Below are 11,588 nucleotides of genomic sequence, written 5' to 3'. Positions count from 1 at the left end.
ACAGCTGCTGCTCATCTGCATGCTCGTCGTCCTCATCAGGGTCTCGACCTGACTGCAGTTCATCGTCGTAACTGACTTGAGTGGGCAAATGCTCACATTCGATGGCGTCTGGCATGTTGGAGAGGTGTTCTCTTCACGGATGAATCCCAGTTTTCACTGTTCAGGGCAGATGGCAGACAGCGTGTGTGGCGTCGTGTGGGTGAGCGGTTTGCTGATGTCAACGTTGTGGATCGAGTGGCCCATGGTGGCCGTGGGGTTATGGTATGGGCAGGCGTATGTTATGGACAATGAACACAGGTGCATTTTATTGATGGCATTTTGAATGCACAGAGATACCGTGACGAGATCCTGAGGCCCATTGTTGTGCCATTCATCAACGACCATCACCTCATGTTGCAGCATGATAATGCACGGCCCCATGTTGCAAGGATCTGTACACAATTCCTGGAAGCTGAAAACATCCCAGTTCTTGCATGGCCAGCATACTCACCAGACATGTCACCCATTGAGCATGTTTGGGATGCTCTGGATCGGCGTATATGACAGTGTGTTCCGGTTCCTGCCAGTATCCAGCAACTTCGCACAGCCATTGAAGAGGAGTGGACCAGCATTCCACAGGACACAATCAACAACCTGATCAACTCTATGCGAAGGAGATGTGTTGCACTGCGTGAGGCAAATGGTGGTCACACCAGATACTGACTGGTTTTCTGACCCCCCCAGACCCCCCCCCCAATAAAGCAAAACTGCACATTTTAGAGTGGCCTTTTATTGTGGCCAGCCTAAGGCACACCTGTGCAATATTCATGCTGTCTAATCAGCATCTTGATATGCCACACCTGTGAGGTGGGATGGATTATCTCGGCAAAGGAGAAGTGCTCACTAACACAGATTTAGACAGATTCGTGAACAATATTTGTGAGAAATGGTCTTTTGTGTGTATAGAAAATGTTTTAGATCTTTGAGTCCAGCTCACAAAAAATGGGAGCAAAAAGAAAAGTGTTGCGTTTATATTTTTGTTCAAGGTATATATATGAACTTGAGTATAATACAGTGTTACATATGAAACAAATGTAAATTACAAGTATCGTGTTTGCTATTAGTCTCAGACTTTTGGACCTTACTGTAGCTCAAAGCATCATACTTCAGTACAGCCTCACAAAGCCGCTAGCATGGCTTTATACTCTTAAGGGCCGTCCACACCAAGAACGATAACTATAATAAAAGCATCTGGTTTTATAACACAAGTAGATGGAGGAGTCCACATCTTAATGTTGGGATCAATGGACTCCACAAATGATTTGTTCATTTGTGTAACATTAAACTGGACATGTAAAGGCATTTCCTGTAAGTTCAGCACACTCAAAATGGCAGCTCAAGTCCCCTTTGTCCTTCTGACAAAGTACGGCCAAATGAATTAAACTATTTGGACTCTCCCCAAATGAGGATCACCACTGCAGGATGATCTGTCTGCCCTTCCTCCGCTTCTTCTCAATTTCCTGCTGCCAGAACTCAGAAAAAAGACTTTCTCCTCCACTATGGCTCTCTAATCAACACATGTGGCCTGCTCAAAGCAGAAAAACATGATTTCCCTCTCATCACGGCAGAGGACCAACCTGAAAATTCAGCTTTTTTATCTGGTTCTAAGTTTTCACCAAAGATATGTAAATGAATACAAAATAAATGTTCAGATACACAGTAGGCTCGATATTCCAACGAGGTAACGTGTAGAGAAGCAAACTATTTGATCATGACAACTTGTTTGCCCGGTATTTGACTTAAAGAAGACAAACATACATTTCCTTTTAAGGTGTATCTTTTGCTACAGACTTTATTCGCAAGATTCTGTTGCTTTGTAGAGAACATTTCCAGTTTAAGCTGCTTTTTTAATAACTAATTTCAGAAATTAAGAAAAAAAAATCCACAAAAAGCAAATCAGACATTTAGTTTTTAAATTACTACAAGCACACAGACAAAGAAAAAGACAATATTTATACATTTTATCATCTTTCTTCTACTTTTGAACAATTTGTAGATGACACAGAGTCTTGTGCATTCCTTTGAAAACTACTAATTTAATTTAATTTAATTTAATATTATTTCAGTATATTTGTTGGGTGTCTTTTAACATTCCTATGACTGCACCATCAGTTTTTTCTTTGAAATCACTTCTTGTTTGCAGCTCTCATCACACAGGAATAAACTACAGTTTTATGACAGTGGGTTCATACACTTAAAGACAGCTTTATAGTTATTTCTGTATGGTGTTTTTAAATTGCAATATGTGTTACAAATTATCTACTTGATTTGTAGACTTGTTATAATAATGCAATCATTTTTTTTAATTCATACTCAATTTACCAACATTTGTGTGTTAGAAGTGAGAATTCTACCATTTACATCAAATAAAACACCAAAAGAGATGGTATATAGCATCAATAAGGAGTCACATTATCATTATTTTGTTTACTGTTGTTTTTGATTTCCATTTCATTTTTAATAACCTTTTCACAGATACCTTGATTTCCTGTGTCTGCAGAACATAAATGATTGGATTCAACATGGGAGGAAAGATGGAGGTTAGAGACAGGTTTATGATCCTGTCATTTGGATGTATTTTTTCCATCAGGGTAAATGTGATTAACATTGGAATGAAATATATTGCCACCAATAAGAGATGAGCGATGCAAGTTTTAAAGGCCTTCAGTCCTTGTTGAACCGTGGCCACTTTAGCCAAAGTACAGCCAATATACAGGTAACTTAACAAGATAAAAAGAAGTGGAAGCCAAAATATCAGAACAGGGTACAAACAACTGACAACATAATTGGGAAAATGGTCATTGCACGAAAGCCGGTATAGCTGGCCATGGTCACAGAAATAGCTGTTTATAACCACAGATTTACAGATGGAAAGTCTTGTCAGAAGGCTAACTGCAATGAGAACAGCAATTATGACAAAGACCCAGAAAGAGGCAATCAAAGACAGCATGAACCTGTTGGTCACCTTCACTTGATAGTGCAGTGGGTAAATGATAGCTATCAGTCTGTCATAGGACAGTGCAACCAGATTAAATGACTGCATCGAAAGGCAGGTGTAGCAGAAAAAAAGGAACGTCAAGCAGTCATTGTAGGGGATGTAGTGATGGTTAAACAGAAAGATATCAAGAACCTTCGGCACCAAAGCAGTGTTACCAAACAGGTCCACAAAAGCCAAATTAAAAACTGCAACATATTTTGGAGTTCTCAGATTATGATCCAAGTATATTACCGCCATCACAACTGTGTTTCCCAGCACTGAAACAACATAAACAAAAAAGAGAAAGACACAGTAATGTTTCATTTTTGGGATGCCACTTATTATGAAATATGCAGGATGCACAAAAGTGATGTTTTTCCCGAGAGCTGAGTTAAATAACTCCATAATAAAACTGTCCACAATGCAGTGCCCTCTTCTTTGCCTCAGCATCAACACTGTGTTGTTTTATGTGTATGGAAATGAGCTCCTCTCTCTCTCTCCCTCTCTCTGGTAACCGAGGTGAGTCAAGCTTTATCTGTTTGAACAGGAGTGGCTACGAGGAGGAGCAGTCCTCCTTAGCATTTCTGTCAAATAAGGTTAATGTCTGTTCCCCTGTGTCTATTGCGTGTAAGCCACATCATCAGACAAGCCCAGTTCAATCCAATCACCTGACTCCAGTTTACTAGGCACAAATCTATAGAGTATCCATTGTATAAGACTGTAGTTCAGTGAGTGACTAGTCAACTAAGTCACATTTACATTTATTTATTTATATTTATTTATATATTTCCATCATTGACAATGCGAAAATGGGTCGCTCACAGTGATTAACTTAAAAGGAATCATCACCTGTATCTGAAGCTCTCCTCCCCACAACTCTACTATTTTGGTTCACTCTTACTGCTCTCATAGCATTGTTTTTGGCCACAGCAGACAGCTGTTTTCATTACAAAACAAAAAACAAAAAAAAACCAAACACTGCACACCACCTGCTCAACACAAAACAGCAGACACAGTTAGCAACTAGCTGGAGAACATAGTGGAGCATCTAGCAGCCAGAGGCCCTCGGGAGTTGTAGACACCAAATATTGGACTTACATTTATGAAGTGCCCAGAAATACGACTCTAAATTAAACGATGGTGTTGCTCTGCACGGTAACTGTGGGATAAGTAAAGCTTGCCATTTAAACTTAAAGGCGATATGACAATGTTGTGTTCACAAGCCCAAAGTGGCAAAAAACAAGTTCTCTAACCCATAAAACCACATAGTTTGTATGTTCCTACCCTCTATATATGACCCACAGGAACACTTCCTAAATTAGTGTCCCTACTGCTGGACAACCAAATAGCTTGTATATGACCATCGCCAAAACTCCTTGGCCAAAGCATGATTTTTGAAAAAAAAGAAAGAAAGAAAGAAATCATGCTTTGGCTTAAAATAATATGTCCATGCACTGGTCTCATGGATGAAATTATCCGTCCATCACCCCCCCTTTCAACTTAAGCAGACTTTGTCTGTATTTTATCTATGTTGAAAGGCTTTTTATACCCTGTAGGTCTATCGCACTTTCCATTGTTTTTCTTTTCTGTATTGTCTTATTGTTTTTTTTGTTTGTTTGGTTTTTTTTGGTACTTCATGTACTTTCATTGTTATTTGACACTGTTGTTAAGCACTTTGGGTACCTTTGGGTTTTGTAGGGCTATAGAAATAAATGTTGATTGATTGATTTGTCACTCCTTATACTATGTCACCTGACTTCCTCCATTGTTCCTATAGTAATTACGACAACCACTGCGGGTTATCACATGAGTACGGATCAGAATTCCTGTTTGTAAAAATTACCTATGTGGTTGTATTTTGGAGGAGGACATTCTCCAAAACCATGTTATTACTGGTGTAAATGTATTGTTTTCTATCAAGTTATTCTGAGAGGAGACAATGAATAAATATCTCTGAACAATCATTCAGGTATATTTGTTATGCTTGAAATGACAAACTTGAACTTGAAATTGATAGGAAAACCTAGTTTTAGTGTATGAAAATGTTTCTCTATAACCTTAAAGCAACCAAAATACAAGTCATGTCAAAATTACACACTAAAATGACAGAACCTCACAGACAATTAAACACATCGGGATAACATGCTTCAATCTAAAAAGGTTTGGTAAAGTTTCATGTAGTAAAAAGGAGCCAATAAGAAAACTAGAGGGCTTTGCTTCTTCATCTTTGAACTGTAGCTTTGAGTTATCCATGATGTGAATGTACAGACTGCTGACAGATCTCCTAGTCACAAAATAAATGTAAATTTAGTGTCTAGATGCAGCAAGAATGCTCAATTATGATGCTGAGAAACATCACAACATTTGATTCCAATTAAATCATTTATGTTTATTTGGGAATATACAATTTAGCTTCTTCATAAGGTTTTGATTTTTCATCAAGATATGAAAATGTGTTAAAAACAAACTTCCATATACATAGTAGACTGTATGCTCCTGTAAAGGGACATAAACTGCTTGATTACAATTACTTGTTTGCTTGATTATTTATTTAGAAATACAACCATCTGTGTGAGGTTTTGATTTCACACCAATCTTCACATCTGATCTCATTTAGTAATTTAGGCTGTGACTCTCAAGAACATCTTCAGCATACGCTTCTTCCATAATTTTATACCCCTGTAATAGTAATTCAAATGCTTTTTTAAAATTGTTTTTCACAAACTGCCAGCACAAAAAAAGAGAATTTTTAGATTATATGTTCTTTGTAATTTCCCTAAAACTTGGTATGCTGGGTTTCTGTAAACCTTGTAGAACGAATAAGACACACATTATCCATTGCTTTACTTGTTTCTGCAGTTCTCACACAAGCAGAAACAACACTATGACGATACAACAATTCATACACTGTAGAAGAAGTATGTTATAGTTTTGTTCAAAAATGAATTATTTGATCAACAAACACTCACACTGTGGTTACTTTGGGAAAAACAATTTTTGACTGGAATCTGATTTTTAATAACCTTTTCACAGATTCTTTGATTTCTTGTGTCTGCAGAACATAAATGATTGGGTTCAACATGGGAGGAAAGACGGAGGTCAGAGACAGATTAATGATCCTCGCGTTTGGATGTATTTTTTCCATCAAGGTAAATGTGATTAATACTGGCAGAAAATAGACTGCCACTAATGAAATATGAGCTGCGCAGGTTTTAAAGGCCTTGAGTCTTTCCTGAACTGTGGCCACTTTAGACAAAACATAGGCAATGTATATGTAAGTAAACAAGATGAATATCAGAGGAAACCAAATAATAAGAACTGGTAACAAAATACTAATAACAAAGCTGGGTGTATAGTCATTGCAGGCCAGCCGGTATATTTGGCCATGGTCACAGAAATAGCTGTTAATAACCACAGATTTACAGAAGGAAAGTCTTGTAAGAAGACCAGCTGCAATGAGTACTGCAATTATGACAAAGATCCAGAAAGAGGCAATCAAAGACAGCATGAACCTGTTGGTCACCTTCACTTGATAGTGCAGTGGGTAAATGATAGCTATCAGTCTGTCATAGGACAGTGCAATCAGATTAAAAGCCTGCATTGAAAGGCCAGTGTAGCAGAAAAAAAGGAACGTCAAGCAGTCATTGTAGGGGATGTAGTGATGGTTAAACAGAAAGATATCAAGAACCTTTGGCACCAAAGCAGTGTTACTAAACAGGTCTGCAAATGCTAAATTAAAAACAACACTATATTTTGGAGTTCTCAAATTATGATCCAAGTAGATTACAGTCATCACAACTGCGTTTCCCAGCACTGAAACAACATAAACAAAAAAGAGAAAGACATAGTAATACTTGATATTTGGGATGCCAGAAAAACCACTTATTACAAAATATGCAGGACGCACAAAACTGATGTTTTTCCCAAAAGCTGAGTTGAATAAGTTCATTGTAAAACTCAAGCTTTTCCAGTCCACAGTGCAGTGACTGATGTAGATAAATGTCCTCTTCAGTGTCAGTGCTGTGTTCTGCTGATTTTTTTGTGCTGATGAATCTCTGTAGAGCTTTAAATGTTCTGACAGGAGTGGCTAATCCGTCATCATCTGACTTCATCTCAATTAAGGTCACTGCCTAACCCCTTATGTCTATTGTTTATAATCCACTCAGTATCTGACAAACCCTTTTCAGTTCAATACACTGATTTACTCTTTCAAACTACTCATTTTGTATTTAGATACCAGACCTGTCACAAGAAGAAAATGTTGGAATCATACATTTCTGCTCACCAGAAGTATGTTTAATTTGTGCAATTCATACAGATTATATGGACATTCTAAAGTGACGTAGTATAGTATGAGCTAACTTTGTCATCAGGAACTATAGGGGTAGTGGATGGTGTGTCACGATGGTTAGACTTCTGCCAAGCTGGACGCCACTGTTCCAAACTAACAAACAGCAGAACCGGTTGGTGTTTTTGCAAGTCATTGCTGTGTTTCCATTAGCATGTTAGGCCCCATGTGACTGTTTTGTATCAACCTGTTGGTGATTTTTCCAGCAGGAATATATAATTAAAAAAAAAAAAAAAAAAAAAAGTCATAGACATTGCTGTGTTTCCTGCTGGGATTTAGCCCCCCAAACTGGGTGTTAAAAGCCAAAACATGATCTTTTCTTCACCATAACCACATGGTTTTTGTGCCTAAACCTAACAACATGTTGACCACAGTGTTGTTGAAATGAAAGTTTCAGTGTATCTGCTACATAATAACGTGCAAATATAAATATCTGTGGTTAGCAGAATGATACAATGTCAAGATTTTTCTGGCGATTGGGTTTGTTGTTTATTAAATAGCGATGATGTGAAGATGATGAAGGACACTCCGCTGACACCGTCTTGCTTGTATATAGATAGGTTTATTACAAGAAGTACAGCATCAAATCAAGCGCCTAGGAAGGCTGAGAGAGAGTTCGAAGCCAATATGAACTGCTCTGAATAATGGCTCAATTTACCCTGCATATATAGGTCGGTTGTTTTGATGAACTTTGAGACAAAATGTGACAAGTGACAGAGAGACAATCTAGATGGAATCCAACCTTTCTTCTTACTTATCTATCCTTGACCTGAGCCATAATAAAATCTTGACCTGGGCACCTAACTGATCATATAAGACCCCGGGCATCACATAACATGTGGCACGTCAGATACTACAGGTTGCAGACACACCTGTTAACCTGAAGATTATAGACCATCAGCAGTATAGGTTGCAATAAGAAAAATAAACCTGAACAATCATTCTGTAGCTAGCTGGTGGTGTGTGACATAGTGCTGTGAAGCATTACACATATTTTCCAGGAGATTCTACACTCTCACCAAAGTTACATAGTGCAACAACCAACATTGAAAATGAAAGAGACTCCATTCTCCCTATCACAAGTCAGTGTATCTTCTAAGTGATGTTGAAGCTGTCATTTTAATTTGAAAAAAAAAAAAACATTACCTATTGTTGCATTAAGTTTTACCTCTAGCAGGACTTTCACTACAGGCCATGGTAACTCAAGGACCTCCATCTTAGGGTGTTGTCACACTTGTAGTTTAGTTCGTTTGGTCTAAACCTGTTGACACTGACTTCTGACGAACAAACCAAGAGGAGTAAACATGAAAAGGGCTGGGTAGCAAAACCAGGAGCTAACATGACACCGGTTCCTGTACAACCAGTACCTACTGGACCAAATAATAACACAGATTTTGGTGCCTCATTTTGGTGTCACATTGTGTGAGTAGCAAGAGCAAGAGCTTGTCCACATGCATGGGAGAGAACAAGTGTGTGTTGTGTGCCAGTGATGGTGACTGTGAAACTGCAGTAACCGGAGCAGAGAGTATGAAGTTAAATGTAGCAGTGCAGTGTATATACAGTTGAGGCTTTTTGTAGGTGAAATAAATGCTTTAACACCTAAAGACCCAAGCCAAGTTCCCGTGTCTTGCATGCCTCCTGCAGACTCAGTACGTTTACATGGACAGTTTAATTCCACTTTTAATCGGAATGAACGGCCATTCCAATTAAAAGTGGTCATGTAAACGGTCATTCCGATTGAAAAATGGTCATTCCGATTGAAAGTTAAATCCGATTAAAGGGGGTGGTTTATTCCGTTTGTCATTCCGAATTAAAGAATTTTGTGTGCATGTATACACTCATTCCTCTTTAAGTTCATTCCGGTCTTTCTGCGCCTGCTCGTTTCCTTGCCCTTCTGGTGCGATGACGTATATAGCGCGCATAGCAACGGGCTGCATAGCAACGGGCTGAGCTAGAGCAGTCGGACTCGTTGCACTTACCGGTTTCCATTCGCCACAGCACAGTCTTCTGCCTCCCTTCTCCTGCTCAACAGATGAAGCATTAGCAGAACAAGGTTGTTGTCGTACTGCTGCTTTAAGAATATAAGCAAAACACGCCCGAAAAAGGCACTAAGAACGGCATCGTCAAGCATCTTGTTATCCGGAGCGAGGACTACAGTGTTTTCTTCCGGTAAACGTAAACACGTAACATCCGCCCCGCCCCCTATCCAATCAGAAACCTTCCCTGCCCCAAACCTTGCGCAGACCTGAATAAAGGCGATTGAACTTATCTCCCATGTAAACCCTCATTCGGAACTAATATTTCCCATGTAAACTACCTGGAAACACTTTAATTCCAAATGATTTCATTCAGATTCATTTCATTCCAAATGAGAAGCCATCATGTAACCGTAGCCACTGAAGTGAGTTCGTCCAAAGGTTATCAAGCTAAGTTAGACTCCGAATTGGAGCCTGTCTGTGCTTACTTCAGGAGGAATGTTGGACCAGCTATCTATGAAAATAGAAGTATTGGACTGGGACTCCGTATCAGCAGATACTCAATATTAAATGACTCTGATCCAGATCGAGGGCAAAAAAAAAAAACTTAATTGGGACATCCCCATTCCTTTACTGCCTTTAGCACAGATTATTAGACATTTTGGCGGCATTTCTTATCATTTTTATATTGATGACATTGACTTATATTACTTTGTTAAACCTGATGAGACTAACCAATTGTCTATTTTAAATCAAAGTGTGGGTGCTATTAAGACTTGGATGACTGATAACTGCCTTCAATGAAATACAAATAAGACAGAAGCTCTTATTGTTGCTCTGGAGAAGTATATTCCTGAAAAAGCTCTTAAAGGGCCAGTGTGTAATATTTGGCATGGTTTATTGTCAAATCTGAATCTGAATATGAATATTCTACCCATTAATATGTTTATATAAGTGTATAATTGCTATAAAATAAAATTCGTTTGGTTTTCGTAGCCTTATAATTATGCTTTTATATATATATATATATATATATATATATATATATATATAGCAAGGGCCTTGCTTTAGAGAGGTCGCCATCTTGCGCCGATGTGTATGTACGGCAGACTGAGTGGACAATCCAGCCAGCCAGAGAACGCGTTTCACGTGTATAAATGAACCAACGAGGACAGCGGAAGGAAGGAAGAAGGAGGAGGAAACAGCGGAGAGTGTTAGTAGTTCGTCGATAGAGAGTACTGAAAAGTGTTTTTAGTTATAAAGTTTGCGAATGGACCACACTTACCACGCAACAGGAGAGAATAAACCCAAACTGTCATCTGCGAGGAAAAGAAGACGCAACTTCACTCCTTGTGATGCACTCTCTGCGGCGCTTTTCCTCCTGATGATATATCTCCCCAACGATGGTAGCACCGAATCCCATTCTGTGCAGCAAAATGGGAGCGGAGGATTCAGCTTCTCTTCTCGCCCTTAGCATTCAAGTTCCTCATCTGTATGCTCCGGCTCAAACAGGTATGGCTCTGGGTCTGTGTCCGCTACAAGAAACTCTTCAAAATCGCGTTCAATGTCGTCCATTGCAGCTGCTATAGTCCGGAGATATTGCTAGGCTAAATAAACAGCTGAGCTCTGTTTACAGGCTACGCTGTCAGTCAGTGTGCGGGCTGGAGATTGGCGGAGCAGAGAGGGGAGGGGGTACCCGCTTGGTTTGGTAAACAAGAATGTGTGTATGGAGTGTGTGTGTTACACTAGAAGAGTCAGAGTTTGGGACGGAGTCTTCTACCTCCTGGAGTGTTACCAATTTTACACTGTGGCCCTTTAATAACCACAGACTTACAGATGGAAAGTCTTGTGAGAAGGCCAGCTGCAATGCGTACAGCAATTATGACGAAGACTGTATCATCCTCAAGCTCGGGTCCTCTAACAGAGGCCTGGGAGTTTGAGGGTTCTGCGCAGTATCTTTGTTGTTCATAGGACTGCAGACTTCTGGACTGAGGCTTCAGATGTTGTTCCTGGAATCTGCTGGAGCCATTCTCCCAGTTTGGGGGTCACTGCCCTGAGTGCTGATACTACCATGGGGACCAAGTCAAGTTTGACATTCCACATTTGTTCCCGCTGTTCTTTCAACCCTTGATAGTTCTCCACCATTTCGTGTTCCTTCTTTCTGATGTTGCTGTCGGCTGGTATCGCCACATCTACCACAACTGCCCTCTTCTGGTGATTGTCAACCACCACTATGTCTGGTTGGTTA

At 39.4% G+C, this 11,588-nt stretch overlaps 2 protein-coding genes across 2 annotated transcripts; both read right to left on the bottom strand.

Annotated features, from left to right (window-relative positions):
- Positions 1-341: 341 nt before the first annotated feature.
- On the bottom strand, positions 342-3,421 carry LOC125898325 (olfactory receptor 1361-like; the record flags this gene model as incomplete). Its single annotated transcript, XM_049592097.1, has 2 exons — positions 2,490-3,421; positions 342-360 (listed from the first exon to the last, which is right to left on the bottom strand). Coding segments are annotated over exons 1-2 (951 nt in total), but the record flags the coding sequence as incomplete, so codon positions are not given.
- Positions 3,422-5,981: 2,560 nt separating this feature from the next.
- On the bottom strand, positions 5,982-10,817 carry LOC125898316 (olfactory receptor 6C4-like). Its single transcript, XM_049592088.1, has 2 exons — positions 10,797-10,817; positions 5,982-7,022 (listed from the first exon to the last, which is right to left on the bottom strand). The coding sequence occupies exons 1-2, from the start codon at positions 10,815-10,817 to the stop codon at positions 5,982-5,984; spliced, it is 1,062 nt and encodes a 353-aa protein (XP_049448045.1).
- Between the last annotated feature and the right edge of the window lie 771 nt (positions 10,818-11,588).

Source organism: Epinephelus fuscoguttatus, linkage group LG12 (assembly GCF_011397635.1).
Source record: "Epinephelus fuscoguttatus linkage group LG12, E.fuscoguttatus.final_Chr_v1".
Taxonomy (NCBI): Eukaryota; Metazoa; Chordata; class Actinopteri; order Perciformes; family Serranidae; genus Epinephelus; species Epinephelus fuscoguttatus.
Note: the sequence above shows the minus strand (reverse complement) of the source record. Positions and strands in the feature narration are given on the sequence as shown.